Consider the following 24,104-nt stretch of genomic DNA (forward strand, 5'->3'; position numbering starts at 1 on the left):
GAGAGGGTGATTGAGTATAGGTTGAGGAAAGTTGTCATGATATCGGAGAATTAATTTGGTTTTATGCCTGGAAGATCAACTATGAAAGTTATACATCTTCTTAGACAACTTATTGAGAGATATAGAGAGATGAACAAAGATTTGCATATGGTTTTTATTGATTTGTCGAAGACATACGATAGAGTACCTAGTGATGTTCTCTGGTGGACAATGATGAAGAAAGGTGTTTCTCTCAAGTACATTAGTATAATTAAAGATATGTACGAAGGAGTAGTAACCAATGTCCGCACTTGTGGAGGGGCGACAACCAATTTTCCTATAACGGTTGGGTTACATCAAGGATCTGCTTTAAGCCCTTTCCTATTTGTTATAGTGATGGATAAGCTTACGAGATCAATTCAAGAAAATGTGTCATGGTGTATGTTGTTTGCTGATGATATTGTTTTGATTGATGAGTCTAGAGCTGGGGTTAATGCTAAGTTAGAATTATGGAGACAGACATTGGAAGCAAGAGGTTTTAAGTTGAGTAAGAGTAAGACAAAATATATAGAATGTCGGTTTAGTAAGCAACGAAGTAGTAATGGGAGTGTAGTGAAGCTTGGTGAGCAAGAAATACTGGTGGATGATTATTTCAAATATTTGAGATCTATCATTCAAAAGTATGTAGAAATTCATGGAGATGTAAATCATAGGATAAAGGTTGGGTGGATGAAATGAAAAAGTGCAACTGAAGTGTTGTGCGATCGTAGAATGCCATTGCGGTTGAAGAGAAAGTTTTATGAGACGACTATTAGGCCCACTTTATTATATGGTACGGAATGTTGGGCTGCCAAGAGACATCATATTCAAAAAATGAGTGTAGGTGAGATGCGTATGCTTAGATGGATATGTAAAAATGCAATAAAAGATAAGATTTGAAACGAGGAGATACCTAAGAAGGTAGGTGTTGCATCCATTAAAGATAAGATAAGAGAGAATTGTTTACAGTGGTTTGGACATATTCGGCGAAGGCCTAATGATGCTCTAGTTAGAAGGATGGAGAAATGTAAAAATATATTAGTTAAAAGAGGTCAGGGTAAGCCTAGGAAGACTTGGATGGAGATGATAGAAAAGGATATGAATGCTTTGAACCTCGTCGAGGATATGACATTGGATAGAAATGATTCGAGGAGAAGGATTCATGTGGAAGACCCAATATGATTTTCTGTTTTGGTTCATATCGATGACCCCAATTGTTTTGAAATGAAGGCGTTGTTGTTGTAAAATACTATTATGTTTTGGGTAAGTATGCAAAATTGTCTTTATAGATTTGAATATAAAACCTATGTTTCAAAAAAAGGGTTTTAACGTCCTTGAGTTGTATTTGCTTTCAAAAAGGAAAATTTAAAAATAACGTTTATTGACGCGGTAAAAGTAGCGGGTACTCGGATACATCTTCGACCACGGATAAGCACTTTTTTGGATTCTTCTTTTCATTAAGGTCAGACATACACGGATACGGTATCGGTGTAACGGATGGTCATAGCCGACGCGGACGGTGATGTATCCTTCATTTGAAGGCCAACTTACAGCGATCCAATCTGAACCGTGGGTTTGTCAATCGCCGCTCCGTGTCAATGCAGGTTGGCCCACCTATTCAGGTGTGTCCAGAGAGAGAGAGAAGTGTGAACGCGTGACAATAAGTGTAGGTATTTTGATAATTTTTAGCGGTTACGAGGCCATTTAAACAAAGCCTTCTGCAAAGCTATCTACCGTGGGGCGAAGCAGGTTATCTGTTCCACCACCAACCGGGGCGGTGCGATCCTGCCGGCCGCGATGAGCTTCTCCACGGCTTCCAATTTCCTCCGCCAGGCGTTGTTCTTTTCTGAAGAAGCCCTCTCCCATCAGGATGTCCGCCTCCGACTCCGCAGTTCCCTCGCCGGCCGCCTTTCCGGCGACGCCGAATCCTCGCTCTCGGCCCTCCAGCTGGCGGCCCAAACTCTCGACCGCGCCATCCTCGCCACCGACCCGGACTCTCGGATCGAGCTCCTCGATCGCGCCGAGAGGCTCCTCCTTTCCGACCTCGACTGCGACACCCACGCCTGCGCAGTCGCCTCCCTCCACCTCGCCCTCGTCGCCGCCCTCCGCCGCGACCCGGTCCGCTCCGCCCGATTCCTCCTTGACGCCTTCGCCTCCGATCCGTCGTCGGTTCGGCTCGATCTCGCGCCCAAAGTGTGGGAGAAATCCTTCATGCGGCCTCTCCTCCCGCTGCTCCACTGGTTTTTCAAGGAGAAGCAGGCTATCATCGCCTCAGTCTCACCGGAGCTCAACGAAGAGTCGGAATCATGTTCGGCGACGGATTTCTCGTTCACGAGCGAGTCTATCGCATTCGACGAGGCGTGTCGCCGGAAGATGCTGTCAAGGATGAGAGGGAAGACGGCAGGGGAGCTGAGGATGCTGGAGGAAGCCTACGAGGAGGCTCTGGACAGTAACACAAGGGCTCTGGCCATCTTCTTGAGGGAATTCCTTGAGAATTCGGAGAAGAAAGGGGAGAAGAGGAAGAAGAAGAAGAATTTCGTGCCGGTGGTTCCTCAAGGAAGAGGAATGAGGGTTTCGGGAGCGGAGACGGAGCAGGACAAAGCCGGAGACGCCGGATTGCGCGGCGGACGGTACAATGTAAAACGGAACGCCCCTTTTCTCTGGTTTTTATTTTTTTTTTCTATTTTTTTTTCGATTTTCTTTTTCCTTATTCCTTCTCTGTCTGCTTCAAAAGTATGAAACGGAGTCACTGAAGAAGGTGGATCATGTTGCAGTCGGGTAGGGTTGGGTCCTGATTGTTTCAAAGGATCCAATAGAGGCCAGCGTACCCCTAGAATCCCCACAGGCTCGGCCCCTGACTGGACCTTGTGAGCCTCTTCGAACCCACCGTCGAGTTGTCTCAAGTTCATTGCTACTTGGTAATATGATTCCACTAGTGGACCCGATAAGTAGATCCATGTCGGTCTGGCGGGACAGGGTTGGAGCCCGCGGGTACTGCCACAGCGAAGCTTACCGGATAGTCCTAAGGTCGATGCTTTTGATTGGACTTGGATCAGGGTCCGGCCTAATGATGGCTTGGCTAAGTAGATGTGACTAAACGTGTGGGACCCACAAGACCCATTTTTTGGCAGGGAATATGGACTCTGGACTTACCAGGAGGAAGCCACGAACCGGTTTCTTGTCGGAACAGGACCTGGACCCAATATAGATCCGTCAAAGGCTGGTCAAACCTGTGTGTTTGAATGCATGAATAAATAGCCGCCTGGGCTTATTTGTCCCAAAAATAAAGATAAGTAGTCGGATCGGACCCCAAGGGGTCCAACTATTTCTCTTATTATTCGGGATAAATAGTCAAAGACCGTACCATAATGAGCTGAGCGAGAGCGACGTACGCAATAACAAGAAGCTTCTTGAAATATTGCTTATATTTGAAATAGTGTGCATAAAACACTCAATTGATGGCTACCCCTACCTGCCATGCTTCCTTAAGTCTTCACTTGGCAAATTTTGCTCCCACAGTTAAAAATAAATTTTTTTTTTAAAGCCCAGTCGTAGCCCAGCCCTGATTCCATATGAAATAGATTTTTATCCATTTTTTTAGCCCAGCCCAGTCCAAGCTCAGCCCTGACTGCAGCAAATAGTTTGAATTGTCCATATGAAATAGATTTTTATTAATAATTGTAGTCATTTTTTTTTTATCTCAAAAAAAATTCGGGCGCCCTCTTTTTTTTGCTACAGCCCTGTTTGCCCCCCCCCCCCCCTCACATGAATCCTAGCTACGCCACTGCTCCCATCATCATCAACCTTCGTTCACGTTCACATTTCTCCTAAGAACGGCCTTTTCTTCTGTCTTTCCTTTCAATCCTAGTAAATGATTGACTTTCTCCGTATGTGTGAGATCTATGAAAAAAAAAAAGACAAAAGGTCGATTTTAAACGTATTGTTTTTGTCAACTTGGTATATCCAGAGAGGCCTTAGACGCGTCTTCCTTCCCTTGTCATGACATCAGAATTTCAGCATTGAAAGGGTCATACTGCAGTCATCTCTTGACCATTTCTACCAATTATAGAGATATCTTTTTATGTGTGTGTTTTTTTTTTATTTTATAACGGACTGCTTAGCATGACACAGTTAGGCTAATAGCTCGAAAAAGCAGAATACACATGGCAACTTCACTTAGTCAATTCAAAGATAATTTGGCGATGAAGATGATGATGGCAGTTAAGTCGATGGTACAGAAGTTACCGTGAGTGCCATGAAGGATGAGGAAATTGAGCTGAGGGATGGGGCCATCGATTTGGAGTTTTAAATCCATATTTTAGTTTAGGTCCCTATGGTCAAACTTGCGTCATCTCTTGCGTGTCCATCTTTGCATGATTTGGTAATTTGTCTTTCCCTTCAGATACTGATCCTCCCACAGTCCCACCGCCTAATCAACAAATTAAACTGTGAACAGACCAAGGTTGCCAGACTAAAAGGGAAAGCGAGAAATGTATTTTAAAATGTATAGAAAGCGAGAAGCAAGAAATATTAAAAAAATATATATAAGAATTGAATGAGAATCAAAATGAAACACAAATAAAAACTAAAAATAAAGTGACTAATATTAAATTTTATGAGTTTTTTAGTGTAAGAATTAAAATTTTAACAAAATCTAAAAATGATGACTAACAATTTAAAAAAAACACATGAAAGTGAGGGAAAAGAGTTAGAGAAAACACATAAAAAAAATATGAAAAATTGAGTAGAAGAACATATGCTAAGAATAGATTAAGCATGTAGAAAGCACAGGAGAAGTATGGAGGAATCGAGGTTCTCCTTAAGTTTCTAAAGCGTAGAGTATCGTGCTTTGACTCGCCTATCTAAGAAGCTTCCGGTAACTTCTTGTTGGCCAAAAGGTCGAGAAAAGCATATGTGATGACATTGCTAAAAAAAACTTTGTCGCTTAGCATAAACATAAAATACTTATTGGGAATGTGTATGGTTATACCTACTGGGAATACCTTGCAATATTTCTTTTTTTTTTTCTTTTTAGTAGGAACACATTGTTATTTGTTGGGACAGATTTGGTCATTAATAATCATAAGAGTTTGTGTAAAAATCAACCCAACTCTCTTGTTGCCTCTCGTTCCTCTGGGTTTTTCCTTGTTCTTCTCTACTTGCCAGTTGCCATGGGCAAAATTGATATTAGCATTGAAGTGCCCCGCCCCCCCCCCCCCCCCCCCCAAAGTGGAGCTAGAATTACAGATACACCAGCACTAAACCTGGTCATTGGCAAGCTAAATTCTGCGAGGAATTTCATATTTCATGTGAAGTAGTGCCATGGCATCAACCTCCTTGATCCTGTCTGTCATACCATGAGCATTCATTGGCGTGTATATGATGCATCTCTCAACTCGTGATCTTTTTTTTTTCCTTTTTTCCTTTTGCTTTCTGCATGCATTCTCCACCTAACCTGAATGGACAAATTTGTTTCATCTATGTTCTTTGCAATTGCTAGCCAATGAGGGAAAAGAAGGAAGGTGCGATTGACCTCTCTTTCGCCTCCATGAGTGGGCAGCCTTTGGTTTCATTTTCAGAGAGGGTGGCTGCCGACCTTCTAAAGACAGAATTCCCAAGCACTATTTCGAATGATAGCAGTCTTCTAATGGAAGGATTGACCCTCTCCTCAGATCACTCCCTGTCTTCTTCTGATGCCGAGGACGATCCGGAGGTGTAAACTCTTCCCAAGAAGCATAAAGATGATAAACTCCCTTTCTTCTTCTCTTCGAAACCTTGTCCTTCTCTTTTATCGTGTTCATCCAAGCCAACTATCTATATCAATCTGCGGACTTTGCTGTTTTGCAGGATACAATTCAAAAGGACTCTTCGGTTTGTGAGCATAAGCAGACCACCAATGAACATTCAGAAAGCAGCTGGTGAGGATTTGGTTCATCTCTATCTATTTTATATATGTACACGTTACCCTTCTATCAGTATGACTCCATCACTCAAATCTCCGTCTCTCTCTCTCACAGTTCATTGGGCTCGTTAATGGGTGATTCTGACAATGGTTGGACAACACCCCAACCAACGCCACCAAAGGATTTTGTTTGCCCCATAACGGGTCAACTCTTTGTCGACCCAGTGACGCTGGAGACTGACCAAACCTATGAGCAGAGAGCCATTCAGGAATGGACTGAGAGGAGGAACAGTACGTGCCTCATCGCGCACCAAGATCTAGCGATCACCATCCTGCCTAAAACCAACTGTGTCCTAAAACGGATCATTGCAGATTGGAGGGAGCAGAATCCGGGTTCCTTTCTCGAGTCCAAGGGTTTGACTCAATCCAACAATGAAGGCCCCAAGATGGGTCTCGCTGATTCAACAAAATTCAGACCACCTTCGTCTCCAATCAGTGTTATCAGCGGGGTTGATGGGATCATCAGTGAGCTTATGCCAGAGATAACTAAGCTCTGCATGTCAGAAATGCTGCAGGAAATGGAGAATTCTGTGCTTGCCATCGAAAGGGCATGGATTGAAGCAAATGCAGCCCATGAAATTCAGACCGTCTTGGCAAAACCTCCGGTTGTAAATGGGCTCGTGAAGGTACTCTTCAACTCGGAGGACCTTCGGGTGTTAAGTGTGACTATTTATCTCCTCTCGGAGCTGGTTGCTAGGAATGACATCATCATGCAGACACTTAGAGGTATTGATTCAGACATAAAGTGCATCAGAACTCTGCTCAAAAAGGGAATGCCTGAGGCTGCTGCATTAATTTATCTGCTGAGGCCTTCGCGGGCAAGCCTTGTCGCCATGGATCTGGTTCATTCCCTATTGGCAGTTGTGAAGGAAGAAGAGCAAGAGGAAAGTCGGCATTTACGAACGTATTTGAGACCAAAGACAGCTGCCATCTTTCTTTTGGTGGAGATTCTTAAAGGGGACGATAGTAATGTTCATAATGTTGGTCGTGCTGTAATTATGGAGAAGGCACTGGAGAATATCATCAGTAGTCTGGCGTCTGATAGGATTGAGGAGAGGGTTGCGGCTGTCAGAATCCTACTGAGCTGCATTGTAGAGAGAGGAAGTTGCAGGAAAATAATTGTAGACAAGGCTAATTTAGCACCTGTCTTCGAAAGCTTTATAAATGTTGATGATGCAGAGCGGTTCGAAATTGTTCGTTTCCTATCTGAACTCGTCCGTCTAAACAGGCATGCTTCTTCACTTTGTTAGTTAATACCCTGAAAACCTGAATCAGCTGGGTATGTCATTTAGGGTGCGTTTGAATGCCTCGGATCTCAAATCCGAGGATCTGAACTAGCATGGGGCTGGCTGATGTGGCGTAGGCCCGCCAGAGATCCGAGGCACTCAAACCGGGGATCTCAAATCCCCTCATTTCAGGGATTTGGGATCCCTGAAATAAAGGGAGACGGAGAGAGATCCTCGGATCTCTAGACCAAGCCCTGGGGGTCGGACTAGAGATCCGAGGATCTCTAATCTGGTCAGACCCTTAGTTCGTGCAAATAATTCATCTGCTTTCTCTATACATCATATCTCTTCATCTGCTCTGATGTACAAATTTTCATTGTTCAAATCTCTTGCTTAGTTAGAATAGTAGGTTTGGTTATATTATGATACTTGCATTAATTGTTTGTGATGTTGATACATTTGGTTCTTTGCTTGTTTTGAAGTGAGAATGATACGTGCTTGAGGTTATACCTGTTAATGGCTTTTAAAGGGAAATTGGTTGAATGAATTGAAAGTTATTGAACCAACACTGATGTCCTTTTCGCCTTTCTTGGTTGACGACATCAAAGGGTCGACTGACCATCTTAGTTGCTCCTCAGCATAATGCTTTCCACTCAGTATTTCTGCAAAAAGTTTGTCAGGTGGATTAATGCTCTAGTGGAAATAATTCATCTCAAGATCCGAGGGATTCAAATGCACCCTTAGTTCATGCAAATAATGCATCTGCTTTCTCTGCACATCATATCTCTTCATCTGCTCTGATTTACAAATTTTCATTCAAATCTCTTGCTTAGTTAGAATCAGTGTTATTAAAAACGCGCCTCAATGTGCAAAAAGCATGCCTCGCCTCAAGGCGAGGGCCTTTATGCCTTGAGGCGCAACATAAAAGCGCAAATGCCCTGAGGCGTACGCCTCATACGCTTTGAGGCGTATGCCTCGAGGCGAGGCGTGCCTCAAGGTGAGGCGTACACGCCTCAAGTTTTTAGTCAAATGGGGGTCAAAGCCCCCATTTGACTAAAAATTAGGGTTAAATATTAGGGCCCTCAACCCTAATTAGGGTCGGGGCCCCTCATTCTGTCAGCTTCGTCTCTCACTCACTCTCTCCCACCTCTCTCTTGTCTTGGTCGCACTCACTCTCTCCAATTTCTCGCTCGTCTCCCATATCTCTACTTATCTCTCACTCACTCAGTTGCTCGTCTCTCACTTAGTCGCTCGTCTCTCACTCACTCACTCGTCTCTCACGCACTTGCTTGTCTAGGTCTCTCCCACCTCTCTCCTCTGTCAGCCTAAAAAGAAGAAGAAAGGTAAATTTTTAACTCGGCTTGGTTTGGCTTGTCATGAGCTATGTAATATGTCTACTTCATGAAAATGTCGACCTGTGTCAACTCAGGTATACCTGGTACTTCAATGGGCACGGGTTAGACCAGTTTTGGATTTGACCAATCAAACCCAATCCATTACCTATTTTGATCCATTTTAAGGTGCATAAAGGGTTGTTTTTATTCATTATTGTATGATGCTTGATACACACAAACACACATGCATGTATACCTATTTTTTCTCAAACAAAAAAAATACACACATGCGCACATACACACACATAGCTGTGTCATACCCCTATACCCCATACTTTTGTAAATTCTGATGTTGTACCCTATGTGCCCACACCTGCATCCATACCCATAGTTGTACTTATGTGACAGTTTATAGATTCAACGAGATTTCATTAGAAAAAAGTGAACAAGAAGCTCTTTGCAGCTTGAATCAACCTTTATCTATTATTTCATAATAATAGATGAATTCTGGCCCTTATGTTGACAAGCTACTTTTAGTGAATGCTAGTGGCAAAAAGTTAACACACTACATTTGAATAATAAAGTTACCCAATTTTTTAATTGTTTGATATTAAGTTTTTTTTATTGAATATTCTTATATGTTAGTGTATATCTGTGCTTTACTCTCATTTTGAAGAGTTTTGGACAAATATATTAACGTTTGGTTGTTAATGCTAACATGCATTTTCTAATTATGACATGATGTTAATGCTAATATGCATTTCGTTGTTAATTTTTTATTGAATGAATGCTCATATTTTATTTCTTAGATACTTACGTAGATCAACTTGTTGCATTAATGTTACTTTTACATGCTAATCTCATATTTTGTCAATATTTATTTGAGATTTTTTATTTCTTGTTGGTTGTTGCTTCATCAATAAAGCATTATTTATTTATTTATAATTTTAGATATTTTTTATAGTTTTTTTTAAGTTTTCAAAAAAAAAATTGAGGCTTATGCTTTACGCCTCGCCTCAGATTTTGGTGGAGCGCCTCGCTACGCCTCAACGCTTTTCACAACAATGGTTAGAATAGTAGGTTTGGTTATATTATGATACTTGCATTATTTGTTTGTGTTGTTGATACATTTGGTCCTTTGCTTGTTTTGAAGTGAGAAGGATACGTGCTTGAGGTTATACCTGGTAATGACTTTTAAAGGGAAATTAGTTGAATGAATTAAAAGATATTGAACCAACATTGATGTCCTTTTCTCCTTTCTTGGTTGACAACATCAGAGGGTCGATTGACCATCTTAGTTGCTCCTTAGCATAATGCTTTCCACTCGGTACCTCTGCAAAAAGTTTGAGGGTCGACTAACTATCTTAGTTGCTCCTTAGCATAATGCTTTCCACTCAGTACCTCTGCAAAAAGTTTATCACGTGGATTAATGCTCTAGTGGAACTCGTCAAAATAACATCCTTTCCTTCTTGAGATTTTAACTTTGGCCATAAAACCATTGCATGTTTGTACACCAATTGGCTATATCTTTTTTTTTTGTGACGAGGAACCCTCGCTGAAGTGAGGAAAACCCTGGGTGGGGCCCCACTACCACCCTGCCTTATGTGGCCCACCTCTAAAAGCTACGGGCACACCCATGTGCCAGCAGGTTTGATCTATTGCCTTCATCTCAGCACCCTCACAACCACCCCGCTGGTCACATGGGGGGTGACCCCGTGGTGGTTACACCAACTAGCTATATCAAATACAACTAGATGTCGCAGGTCAACTTTATTTATCATTTTGCTAGGCTATCTGGCTCTCCATGATCCCTCGATGAATTTGCAGATGTAAATGTCACCTCATATGGTCCTTTCAACATGGCTTGGTGAATGAGTTTCCTGTGCTACTTATATACTGTAATAGTTATTAGAACTGTTTCTCTATGCAACATTTGTTTCCGAAAATAACAAACATGTTTGTCTTTAGGAGGACATATAATGAGCAGCTTCTCCGAAACATAAAGAATGAGGGTTCATTCAGTACAATGCATACTCTTCTCATTTATCTACAGAGAGCTCTGCAGGACCAGCGCCCTGTCATTGCTGGTCTTCTACTCCAACTTGATCTCTTGGTTGGGAATTGTTTTACTAGCGTGACAGTAACTGAGATATTTTGCTTTTGACATTTCTTATTTTCCAGTTTCTATGATTTAAATAACTTGGTTATTCATCAAATTCCCACTTGGCAGGCAGAGCCTAGAAAGATGAGCATATACCGTGAGGAGGCCATAGATGCACTCATTTCTTGCCTCAGAGATTCCAAGTTTCCTGCTACCCGAACAGCTGCTGCAGAAATTATTGTTGCACTTCAAGGAAGGTTCTCTGCATCGGGAAAGCCACTTGTTCGTTCTCTTCTTCTTAAGCGTGCAGGATTTGATAAGGATTACATAGCTGCAATGCAAACAGAACAAAACTGTCTTGTAGAAAGTCAATTGAAGGATAATTTGGTGAGTGTTCTTTATCAAGCGAAGCTAATAAACTGAAAGTTTTCTAGTTATATGTCCTCTGGGTTTTCGAATTCATTATTAATAATTGATGGAATACATATCTTGGGTATGTGCTAAGCTGCCCATGTTGCTGCCTGATTTTAGTGTACATTTCTTTTCCTTCTGAGGCTCTGAACCAGAGTTACCGGAAGCGCCTAGGTAAGTGGGGAAGCGTGCTTCCTCGAAGCACGCTTCCCTGAAGAGCGAAACGTGCGGGGAAACGCCATTTTTAAATGGGAAGTGTGATTCCCTTTAATGGAAAACGCGCTTCCCTTTAATGGGAAGCACGCTTCCCCCTCACTTCCCCCATTTTTTTCATTTTTTCATTTTTTTGTATTTTTTATTTTTTATCTTTATTTTTTTCGCTTCCTAGGTCACTTCCGGTTCGCTTCCTAGGTCGCTTCCGAGACGATTCCTGATTCGCTCCTAAGTGGTCCTACGCTTCCCGCTTCCTAAAATTTTGAAAGTGCCTCGCTTTCCGCTCCCGCTTCCCGTATCGCTTCCCGCTTCCTCAACTGGCAACCATCATCTGAACTTCAAATCAACAACTTGAGCTCATATATCAGCTCAAGGAGCTGGGGAACTTTTCTGTAATTCTATGGCTCTTAGGAATTGATATGGTTTGCTGAATTAATAATCCAGTCTTCCTTTTCTTTTTGGTGCTTCATTTATACAACATAAGTAGCACCAAGTTTTTCAAAAAGGAAATAATATGCTGTTTTGGTATTAGGCTGTTTAATATCACTCGGTATTTCAGTGCCTTCTTGGGAAGCTGATTCTTCATTTTATCAGTTGTCTCCTGGATTAAACCTTAGCAAAAAGATTTTCTTTATTGTTAGGAATCTTTTTCTTATCTTTGTTGGAATGATTCTAATAAGTATGCTTCTTTTTTCAGAGGAAAAAATAGTGAATATATGCATTCTTACTTTGTGTCTTTTGAATTTTCTTCTTGCATGGCAATTCCCTGTAATTTGTATTTTTGTAACAGGAAGAGGAGAAAGTAGCTGATAAGTGGGAAAGGAAAATGGCACTTTCTCTAGTCAGTCATGAATTTGGTCTGATTTTTGAAGCTTTGGCAGAGGGTATGAAGAGCAGATGTAAGGAGCTATCTGCAGCATGTTTTGTTTCAGCAACCTGGCTTGCTTCTATGCTTACAGCCCTTCCAGACACAGGGGTATGTGGAGCTGCACGTCCATGCTTGCTAGAACTATTCATTTCAAACTTTAAGTCTGCTCGAGATGTGGAAGACAGGGCTCTTGCGATGCTTGTCATGAACAGCTTTATACGTATGCATGACCCTGGTTGGTATTCAACTTGTCAAAAGTGTAAGCTAGTAGGCACTGTGATCCCAAAGCTAATTCTGTGATTGTTCAAAACTTCAGATGTCTTCCAAGTTCTTATTTTACACATGAAAGATATACTGAAAATCTTGAGGAAATTGAAGAAGACATCCTCTTTAGCAGCTGAAATGTCGAAGGTTCTTGTAGAACGCCAAGATTCCATCTATGTAAGTGTCCTCTAATCTGGCAATGATTGTTGAAGGTCTGTTTCAAAAGGTTACATGGAACTGAATTTTTTTCCTGTTTCAAGCAGGACATCTGGATTCATAAAGAGTTGGATCAAAAGGATTGCAGTGAGAATCGAAAAGTATTAGCTGTCAATTGCTTCAAAGATCTTATTTTTAGTGGCCATTCAGATGGAACAATCAAGGTTAGGATCTAGTCATTTGCAATTAATGTTGAGCTTTCCATAAGACTACATTTAAGTTCCTGCTTGAATTCTGGAAATTTCATCTCAACAAACAATCTCCATCATAAATCATGATGATTTTATTATGTCCATGTATGTTTAATTGGCTATTGATGAAGGTCTAAGAATGAATGTTATCCTGTTAGAAAAGCTGCGTAGTTATGTGCTCATGGGTTTCATGCTTCATTACATGATCCAATATTTCACTTGTACTAGCATAAATTCCCTACATTGAAACAATCAGGAAAATAAATAGAGATTTGCAAAGGTCAAATAAGGAGCATATGCTTTGGCAGGTTCTTTTGCAGATTAAGGCAACGATTCTTAAGCTCAGTTCAGATATGGATATATTTAGTCTTCTGTCACTTTAGATTCTTGCACTGATTTCTTTAAGATGAGCATCCAAGAAATGATTGAGAACAAGGTGCACAAAAGGCTCTTCTTTAATGTGTATATTGCCATGATAAGTTTGATGGTTGGGTGAGAAACAAGCAAATTTGGAAGCTGAGGAGGGGGTTTTCATATATGTTAAATAGATGAGGAGAGCATAGTTGTATATCTTCTTTTTTGCTAGGTAAGTTGAGGAAAGCCCTGGATTGATTTTAACCCATGGAAACCGCCCACCTAAGATATTGAAAGCCTTAGGGGTATTTTGGTCTTTTTAGTACATGTAATAAATACAGCCTAGTAGGGCCTGTATAGTCATTTTTATTTTTTTTTATTTTTTGTTTTTATGTAACAGTCAACATCACTGTTGGAGGCAGTCCAACTAGTCGTTGTACTGCCTCCCTTCTTGTCTTGTATGGCTCTATAAATAGAGCTCTCCTTTTGTATTGAGTTGTGCTTTTCACAAGCATATGTGTGGTGATATAAAAATATTTATTTTTATATTGTGTTCTTTGTAAGATTGTGATCTTGTGTGTCTCCTTCGTGAGATTGTATTTGACCCAATAGTGGTCTTTGTGTTTGTGATCTCTTGTAGCCCTTAGTGGCATTCCATTGTGATTGTTATTCACTTCATTTCAGTATATGCTTTTGCATTGTAACAGTTATGTTGTACATATCACACCATATGCTATTTAGCATTTAATAGAAAATGAGGGCATTGAGGTGTAATTAAGTAATACTAGTCATTCAATCTATAAAATAATTTATCTATATATGTAACCTTTTTGTGCTTGGATATTATAATTGCGTAAAAAGTGATGGAGAAATACACATTCCAAAATCTGCTTGTTAACCAATAATGACATGCATTTCCAACAATTTGTTAGGTGTATTTGCTGAACCGTTAGCCAGGAGCAGAACATGAAAGACTTACAGAATACAACAGGAATACTGAGTGGATAACCTATGACACTGTTTGCATGTTCTTCACATCTTCAAAAGAGAAAAAATTCTATTTTATGAACCTTTGATAAAAAATGAAAAGAGAATACAACGTGTTACAATGTTTGTCATATCTTCAGAAAGAACAAATATGTTATGAACACTGAAAAAGCTCTTTTTACCAATGCAAATCTTGAAAATGAGCCAAAATGTATTTGAACTGTGGCATCATTTTCAATTCTATTACGAATGAAAAATAAGTATTGGAGAATATTTCAATGTGAAAAGTTAAAACCCTTTAGCTCCAGCAGACCTATCTTAAATATCGACAGTTCCTGTGCCTTCATTTATGCGAGTGTCTGATACCTCAAGAGTATGTTCAAAGGAATTTATAGCCATACTACTCAGTTCATTTCAAAGTCTTTTTTCCTGTGACAATGAAATCTTAGGCTCATCAGCATTATCTCTGACATAAACACGGCTGTTATCAAGGTCTGGAGCATTAGAGAAAGCCTTCTACACTGCATCCAACAAACTAGGGTGCATTCAAAGCCAGTCACAAGCTTGGCAGTTTTGCAGAACAATGAGAAATTGTATAGTGGTTCTTTGGACAAATCCATAAGGGTAGGTTTTCTACATGGGCCAACTGTGAATTAGTATCAGATCTATTTTTATTTTCTCTAAGTGGCTGTTTCCTGCAAATAGGTCTGGTCTATTGGTGTAGACGGAATACAGCTTGTACAAGTCCATGATGTGAAGGACTCAGTTCATAATCTTACTGTTGCTAATGCTGTTGCTTGTTTCATTCCACAGGGATCTGGCGTGAAGGTAGAATTCTTATTTAACCATTTTCAAGTCTTTACTTCTTGACAATCAATTGATGTTTGTGAAAATATTCTTCACCATATTGCAGGTTCATTCTTGGAATGGGCGATCCAAGTTGGTCAATACGAACAAGCATGTTAGAAGCCTGGCTTTGGTACAAGGACGAGTTTACTGTGGGTGCAATGATGGCAGCATTCAGGTATCAACATCCAATTGTTGATTATCCCAAATATCCATGATATAAAATTTGTGTTTTGATAAAGTCAGACCATTATAATTGTTTGATTTATGCTCTTATCCAGTTAAGCATATTTTTGGTGCAGTTATGTGCCATGTGCTTTCAAAATATGAGTGAACTTTTTATTTTGAATGTTTCAGGACAACTTTTATATGCTATGTTTTAGGATCCTGTATTCCTCTAAAACACGACCCCTTTTTCCAGCTATTATATTGGATTAAAATTGAAACATACTGGTAAATAATGTCTATATGTATGTAACGTTGCCATATAAATAAGCTTTGCTCTATTTTAACTTCATTTCAAGTGTTACATTTGATGAGTTGTGGAGCCTGATTCACTGTTTTTGCCCTTGCACGAAGGGGGGTCCGGGGGCTCCCCCCGGCGTGGCTCCCGCTGCGCGGGCGGGGGTCCAGGGGGGGCCGCCCCTGGCGGGGGGTTATAGGGGGGCAGCGCCCCCCCCAGAAGAATTTTTTTTGGGACTTATGTTTGGGACCCGGTTTTCAGTGGATCCGACCCGATTTGGTTAGGGTTAGGGTTGTTGCCCTTGCCTTGTTTATATTCTCGCTTTTCTTTCCCTAGCTTGTAACTGTCTGATAAGAGTAATAAGATTTCTCTCTGGGCGGCCGTGGTTTTTTACTCTCTCTCGGATTTGAGGAGAGGTTTTTTCACGTAAATCTGTGTTCTTCTTGTGTTTCGTTAGATTGTTCTTGTTCTTTGTTTCCTTTTGGTTTTCCTAACAACTGGTATCAAAGCTAGGTTCGTTGAAGCAAGAATGGAAGAGGGAAAGATAAAGATCGATCAGTTCGATGGTAAGGATTTCGGTTTCTGAAAGATGCAGATCGAGGATCTGTTGTATCAAAAGAAACTGTATCAGCCTCTATCGGGAAAGAAACCGGAGACGATGGGGGAAGAAAAATGGTTATTGTTGGATCGACAAGCCCTAGGTGTGATTCGTCTCACCCTGTCTCGCAATGTTGCGTTTAACATTGCAAATGAGAAGACGACGGCAGATTTGATGGCGGCTTTGTCAAACATGTACGAGAAGCCATCCGCCTCTAACAAAGTGTATTTGATGCGATGGTTGTTCAATCTAAAGATGGTTGAGGGTGCCTCTGTGACAGATCATATCAATGAGTTCAGCACCATCACAAGCCAGCTGAGTTCGGTGAGCATCGATTTCGATGATGAGGTAAAAGCCCTTATTCTTCTATCCTCTTTACCCGAGAGTTGGGGTGCGACGGTAACTGCGGTGAGCAGTTCGTCTGGCCAGAAGAAGTTAAAACTCTTAGAAATCCGAGATATGATTCTCAGTGAGGATATTCGGAGAAAGGAGTCGGGAGAATCCTCAGGCGCTGCCTTGAGTTTCGAAGGCAGAGGGAGAAACTTCCAACGGGGCCAGAGTTCAAACCGTGGTAAGTCAAGATCAAAGGGAAGGAGTAAGTCGAGACCTCGTGGTGACCTTGTCTGCTGGAACTGCGATAAAAAGGGTCATCTAAAGCGGGATTGTAAAGCCCCTAAGAAGAAGAACCAGGACAACGCTCAGTCTGTAAATGCAACAGTTGAAGAAACTGCATGTTTTGAGGACGTTTTGATCTTGAGCGTGGACAGTCCAATCGAGTCATGGATTTTAGACTCAGGTGCCTCTTTTCACTCTACTCCGTGCAAAGAGCTTATGCACAATTTTGTAGCCGAAAAGCTTGGTAAAGTTTATTTAGCTGATGATGAGCAGTTAGATATTATGGGGAGGGGGGATGTGCATATTAGGACTGCTTATGGGTCCAAATGGACATTGCATAATGTTCGTTATATACCTGGTTTAAAGAGAAATCTGATTTCAATAGGTCAGTTGGATAGTGCCGGGTATAAAACCGTATTTGGACATGGTTTCTGAAAAATTATGAAGGGAATCTTGGTTGTTACACAGGGAAGAAAATTGGGGACCCTGTACATGACTGATAACGACCAAGATATTGTTGCTTCGGTGAGTTCGGAAGCAGATGCTAAGTTGTGGCATTGTAGACTCGGGCACATGAGCGAGAAAGGGATGAATGTGTTAGCATCAAAGGGACTATTGCCAGACTTGAAGTCTGTACACACTGGTTTCTGTGAGGATTGCGTGTTAGGCAAACAGAAACGGGTCAGTTTCTCAAAGATCGGAAGAGAACCGAGGGCAAAGAAATTGGAATTAGTACACACTGATGTTTGGGGACCAGCCCCTGTTTGTTCCCTTGGAGGCTCACGATACTATGTGACCTTCATTGATGATTCCACTAGAAAGGTATGGGTTTATTTTTTGAAAAATAAATCTGATGTTTTTGCCACTTTTAAGAAGTGGAAAATAGAGGTAGAAAATGAGACCGGGCTGAAAGTGAAGGGCTTACGGACTGACAATGGAGGGGAGTATGACAGTACAGAGTTCAAAGCATTTTGTGCGGAGAACGGAATTAAAATGAGTCGGACTGTTCCTAACCGACCACAACAGAATGGAGTTGCTGAGAGGATGAATAGAACTCTCAATGAGCGTGCGAGGAGCATGAGACTGCACGCAGGTTTGCCCAAGGCATTTTGGGCTGATGCTATCAATACTGCATCCTATCTGATCAACCGGGGTCCTTCAGTCCCATTGGATATGAAACTTACAGAAGAAGAATGGACGGGGAAGAAGGTACACATTGATTCTGAGAATAGGGATAAGCTAGATGCTAAGGCCCAAAAATGTTACTTCATTGGATATGGCTCTAATTACTTTGGTTATCGTTTCTGGAATGAAGAAAATCGGAAAGTAATAAGAACTAATGATGTAACGTTTAATGAGAATGTGTTTTACAAAGACAGGTCCAGTGTAGAATCAGAGGGGACAGAAAAACAAGAAGATATGATGAGAGAGATTGACTTGGAGAAAATCTCAACAAACACCCCTGTTGAGAATTCTGAGACAGTCGAAGTAGACTCTAACGTAGAGCCAACCACTCCTGCATTTGAGTTGAGGAGATCTGTTAGAGTACCTAAACCTTTGACTCGGTATTCTCCATCTTTACACTACTTACTGTTGACTGATTCTGGCGAGCCAGAACATTTTTCTGAGGCAATGCAGGTGAAAGATTCGGTTAAGTGGGAGTTAGCAATGCAAGATGAAATCAAGTCTTTGCAAAAGAATGAGACTTGGGTGCTAACCAAATTACCGAAGGGAAAGAAAGCATTGCTGAGCAAATGGGTGTACAGAGTGAAAGATGAGTCTGATGGCAGCAAGAGGTACAAGGCAAGATTGGTAGTTAAGGGATTTTTGCAAAAGGAGGGGATCGACTACACTGAGATATTCTCTCCAGTGGTGAAGTTGACTACCATAAGGACAATTCTTGGTATTGTGGCTGCAGAAAACTTATACCTAGAGCAGTTGGATGTGAAAACTGTTTTTCTCCATGGAGATTTGGAGGAGGAGATTTATATGGTGCAGCCTGAAGGCTTCAAAAGCCAGGGTAAAGGAGACTTGGTGTGTAAACTGCAAAAAAGCCTATATGGCCTAAAGCAAGCTCCAAGGCAATGGTATAAAAGGTTTGACACTTTTATGTGTAACTGTGGATTTAGAAGATCTGAGTTGGACCATTGTTGTTACTACAAGAACTTTGGTGAGTCTTACATTATTTTGCTTTTGTATGTAGATGACATGCTTGTTGCAGGTTCTAGCATGCAGGAAATAAACATACTTAAGCGGAAATTATCAAAAGAGTTTGAGATGAAAGACTTGGGCCCAGCAAACCAGATTCTTGGAATGTGGATCACTCGGGATAGAGAGAAGGGAACTCTAAACCTATCACAGGAAAAATATATTGGAAAAGTATTGGAAAGATTTAGAGTTCAAGATGCAAAGCCTAGGAGCACCCCGCTGGGAAGTCACTTCAAACTCTCGAAGGAGCAGTCACCAAAAACAGACGAGGAACGAGAGAAAATGGCTAAGGTCCCATATGCCTCAGCCGTTGGCAGTCTCATGTATGCCATGGTGTGTACCAGACCGGATATTGCTTATGCAGTGGGAGTTGTGAGCCGTTATATGGCGGATCCAGGACCAGAGCATTGGGAAGCTGTGAAGTGGATATTGAGATATCTAAAGGGGACATCAGGTATGACACTTTGTTTCAGTGGGAGAAGTGCAAACTTGCAAGGTTTTGTAGATGCAGACCTTGGTGGAGACGTGGACGGACGGAAGAACACTTCTGGATATGTGTTTACATTTGGTAACACCGCGATCAGTTGGATGTCAAGACTTCAGAAATGTGTTGCCCTCTCAACCACAGAAGCTGAATATATTGCTATTTCTGAGGCCGGAAAGGGGATGGTGTGGTTGAAGAATTTTCTGAAAGAGATTGGCAAGGAACAGGACAAAAGTGTTCTCTTAAGTGACAGTCAGAGTGCCTTGTGCCTTGCAAAGAATCCAGTATTTCATTCAAGGACAAAGCACATTCAATTAAAGTATCATTACATTCGAGAGAAGATAAATGATGGGACATTGTCATTAGAGAAGATCCTTGGTGCCGAGAATCCAGCAGATATGTTGACAAAGGGTGTGACCACTGAGAAACTGAGGTTGTGCATTGCCTCAGTTGGACTCCTTCAATGAGCATGAGGGAGGGATGTCGTTTCAGAGATTCAGAGAAGAGTTTGAGAAGAAAGACAGTTGGAGAATTTTTTTTTGTATCAGTCTCCAAGTGGGAGATTGATGAGTTGTGGAGCCTGATTTACTGTTTTTTCCCTTGCACAAAGGGGGGTTCGGGGGCTCCCCCCGGCGTGGCTCCCGCTGCGCGGGCGGGGGTCCAGGGGGGGCCGCCCCTGGCGGGGGGTTATAGGGGGGTAGCGCCCCCCCCCCTGAAGAAATTTTTTTGGGACTTATGTTTGGGACCCGGTTTTCAGTGGATCCGACCCGATTTGGTTAGGGTTAGGGTTGTTGCCCTTGCCTTGTTTATATTCTCGCTTTTCTTTCCCTAGCTTGTAACTGTCTGATAAGAGTAATAAGATTTCTCTCTGGGCGGCCGTGGTTTTTTACTTTCTCTCGGATTTGAGGAGAGGTTTTTCCACGTAAATCTGTGTTCTTCTTGTGTTTCATTAGATTGTTCTTGTTCTTTTTTGTTGTTTCTTGCTCGTGGTTTTCCTAACAACATTTTCATCTAAGAAAATCATGTATCATGTGAATCTCATAGATATGAGATCAGGTTTCAAACTTTTGCTTTATTTTAACTTCATTTTAAGTCTTACATTTTGATCTAAGAAAATTATGTACCATGTGAATCCCATAGAAGTGTGACCAGGTTTTGAACTTCTTTTCTAATGCCCTTGTTCATTTCCTATTTTCAAGCAACTGTATACATGCCATTTACTTTCTCTAAAACATCATATATTTGAACCGTGAGGTTTATGCATTGTCGAACTGATTTATAGTTTGGGGATCTTTCCACAGAATTATTTTGAAACCATATGCTATGATACAGAATTGTTTTGAAACCATATGCTATGATGCTAATTCAATATATTGATGATGCTGATAAGTACTTTGAGCAGGAGATATTATCATTTGCATGTTAGGTCTTCTTTCTCATTCAGTCGGTATTTCTCTTGCTGATTTAAAAAATCACTGGATTTATAGGAAGTTGATTTGGCAACTGGAACTTCAATTACAATTCAGGTAGGTATCAGGAAATTGATAAGAAAAGCTAATCCAATATATGCTCTGCAAGTTCATGATGGTTTCGTCTATTCATCAAATGCTTCTTTAGATGGAGCACCGGCTGTGAAGGTAATTTAATCTGTGAAACTTTAGGATATCCAAAAGCATATCTATAATTGTCATATGAACTCCGATGGCATTATTGTTAATTTGCCTATAGATTTGGAGTGTTGCGTCCTCTAGGTTGGTGGGGTCATTAGCATCAACTGCAGATGTGCGATCAATAGCTGTAAGTTCTGAGCTCATCTACCTAGGGTGTCAGGCAGGTACTGTGGAAGTGTGGTCAAGGAAGAGGCTCAACAGAGTAGGAACACTCGACACTCGAACAAATTGTCCGGTGCTAAGCATGTCCTTGTATGTTGAGCATGAGGTTTTGGTTCTTGGAACTGCAGATGGATCGATTCAAGTAACTACTCTCTCTCTCTCTCTCTCTCTCTCTCTCTCTCTCTCTCTCTCTCTGATGCAGCATACATATAAAATTGCAATGTGTTTTGTTTAGATAACAAAAACAGCGAGGATTTATTAGTTAAAAGGACATGTTTCTTATCTTGTTATGGCATTCCAGTACACTTAATTCTAAAGGTGTTCCAATTAGATAGTGAAGCATGAAAGTACCACATGCAGATGTTGTCTATCTTGTTACAATCTCACCAGATTACTATTATGTTTCGGAAAGTTGTTAAAAGCCGAAATTGTCTGTTTCTGATTTGTAATCATACTTATGATGTTCGATCTGCAGGCATGGGGTCTCAGCTAAAAGTTGTCGAGGCAGTGTTGGGTGAAACAAAATGATATTGCCGAAGTTACGGGGCTCATTTCAAGCTTCTCTATTTATTGATTTATTAACCCGAGTCATTAGATTGAACCATTCATTCAAAAGCTTACATTTCTTGGCGCTCTCCAAATTGTACAGACTGGTCAATGTGTAATAATGTTGTACATAATATTAACGTGAGGTTAACCATCTCTCCTTCAATGCATTGTATATGCACCTGTGTACAATCACGTGATTCTGGCTACGAACCTCCACTTCAAAGCAAGAGGTCGGGCCTCTTCATTTTGGTACTGAAGTTTCTTAACTGCTAATAATTTACCGTGTGGCTATGCTAGAGCTGGTAATTTGTCGAACCAGCCAAGTTCGCTTTCTTTAAACTTGGCTTGTATTGGCTCCATATGAGCTCGCTTGCTCAAGAGTTCAAGCCTGTGCTTATTCGCCAATTCCTCTACATATAAGTATATAGGACAACTTCTTAGTAGAAAACAGGTTTTAGATCATGTTTTTGCAACATTTAAGTTGGTTTTGTAAGGGTTTCAAAAATTTACGGCCCACAAACCAAAATTATGCTATTCAAAATCATAAGGATGATTCAAAGTGTGATCCCTAGCAAACAAATCATGCTGTACTTGTCTATGAGGTGAGATTTAGTGGGCACAATTTGCACGTATTATTTTCCAATTAGATTCTACAGAGTAGAAAGTAGCACGCACATACAAGTACACACAGAGTAGATAGTAGTATCTATAATCTAGTTAGAAAATCATAGGTGCAAGTTGTATCTCCTCAATCTGACCTCATAGATGTGTTCAACATTGTTTGTTGCTAGGGATCACACTTCAGTGCATCTTTTTTTTTTATATATAAAAACATGTTTTTTTTCTTTCTGAGTCATGAAGCTTAATTTAGTACATCTTGGGCTGTTAGTTTTTTAAGACTTTGGAAACCAACTTCAATGTAGCAAAAATATGATCCAAAATCTGTTTCTACTAAATAAACTATGTAGATCACATCCATGAAGTTAGATCTACAAAAGAAGTGGAAAAATGAGAAATAAGTGTTTTTTACTAAATTGCATGTACAAATGACTAGCAATATATATTACTATATTACTACCTCTGAGAATAATGCTCTTTCATAGAATAACTGCAAGATATCGCAATATTCTTCGCATACCCACCAGCTCGATTTCCACTGACTGAATTTGGAGATATTTTTGAAGATTTGACCCTTCTGCTAGAACGTAGAAAGCCGCTTTTGCTTTCAAATTTCCTAGCAAAACTCTTCATATTTAAAGCGTAACTGAGATTCGCCTAGGAAATAAAATAGCGAAAGTACATAGACAATGTGATTATGACGATAACTCCCTTCCGCTAAAATATAACGATGACTTTCGCTGTCACGAACCAGTGAAACTCTAATTTTAGGCAGATATGAGATTCACCTATACATGAGAAGAGTAAAGTTCGATTTTCTAATATCACCTTATAGCAGAACTCTCAACGAAACTCGACTTTTCAGCGAGACTTCCCTTCCTAGCGAAAATTGAAGCCTTTAAAGTTTAAGCATAACTCAACCTTTCAGTGAAACCAAGTTTTGACGAACAAAATTTGAAAAGTTGTTTTTTGGTTGACTACACACCAGTTTATGTGGAAGAGCAGAGAAGGTGCCATCTTCTGGTTCTATGTCCCCGTGCCTCTCTCGACACTTTTTTCCGGCCACTTTTCTAGTAGGTTTCTCTGGTGACTTTTCTAGTAACTATTTTGATGGTTATTCTCCTTTAGTCAGTGTTCTTTTGCACTTTCTCATATAATCTTTCTACCAATGGATTTCTACGTTCTTTTTTTGAAGTTATTGTGCAACGTTTCATCCGATCGTTGTCAACCTCATTTTGTGAGATTTTGATGAGCCTTTCTTGTAAGATATGCATCTCTATTATATTATGGAATGTTGCTTCACATCCCTGTAGATTTTGATGTTCTATTCTGTCACATTTGTATGCACTATTTCATCCAATTTTTGTCAACTTTCTTTTGTAAAATTTAATTGAACTTTGTTGTAAGATAGTTCATTATTTCACTTGCATATGTAAGTTACTCTTATTGTTTTTGATGTTTTGAAAACTATAAAGTTGAAAATTTTATACCGGCTAAATGTGATGTATATGCATGCTTGCATGGCTGTGTCCCTGACAAGGATTGCAATAACATCACCTTTTGCATGTGCGTGTGTGAATTTTTCAATGCAATCATGTAAAAAATTGCCAAATATTGTCATGTTTTCATCTATATTTATTTATATATGATGATCATACTATTGTGTATTTTTTTCACTACTATATTATTGATGGTTTTTGCCATGCTATTCTAGTTGTTTACTACTTTTTGTTTTTCTATAATTGC

At 40.5% G+C, this 24,104-nt stretch overlaps 1 protein-coding gene across 1 annotated transcript in view; it reads left to right on the plus strand.

The window, feature by feature from the left end:
* The window catches only part of LOC149814871 (putative E3 ubiquitin-protein ligase LIN-1), a 50,336-nt gene extending 28,433 nt beyond the window's left edge, over positions 1–21,903 (plus strand). The window contains exons 2-16 of the mRNA XM_089990437.1: positions 1,708–2,655; positions 5,519–5,731; positions 5,866–5,936; positions 6,036–7,208; positions 10,509–10,653; positions 10,771–11,028; positions 12,056–12,368; positions 12,450–12,574; positions 12,661–12,777; positions 14,638–14,769; positions 14,851–14,973; positions 15,059–15,169; positions 20,847–20,996; positions 21,088–21,333; positions 21,667–21,903. Of these exons, the coding sequence (XP_089846563.1) occupies positions 1,708–2,655; positions 5,519–5,731; positions 5,866–5,936; positions 6,036–7,208; positions 10,509–10,653; positions 10,771–11,028; positions 12,056–12,368; positions 12,450–12,574; positions 12,661–12,777; positions 14,638–14,769; positions 14,851–14,973; positions 15,059–15,169; positions 20,847–20,996; positions 21,088–21,333; positions 21,667–21,684 (4,143 nt within the window). The 3' untranslated portion in view covers positions 21,685–21,903. The remainder of the gene's footprint in view (positions 1–1,707; positions 2,656–5,518; positions 5,732–5,865; positions 5,937–6,035; positions 7,209–10,508; positions 10,654–10,770; positions 11,029–12,055; positions 12,369–12,449; positions 12,575–12,660; positions 12,778–14,637; positions 14,770–14,850; positions 14,974–15,058; positions 15,170–20,846; positions 20,997–21,087; positions 21,334–21,666) is intronic.
* The last annotated feature ends 2,201 nt before the right edge of the window (positions 21,904–24,104 follow it).

The sequence above is a fragment of the Nuphar pumila genome, chromosome 15 (assembly GCF_984573655.1).
Source record: "Nuphar pumila chromosome 15, dmNupPumi1.hap1.1, whole genome shotgun sequence".
Lineage (NCBI taxonomy): Eukaryota > Viridiplantae > Streptophyta > Magnoliopsida > Nymphaeales > Nymphaeaceae > Nuphar > Nuphar pumila.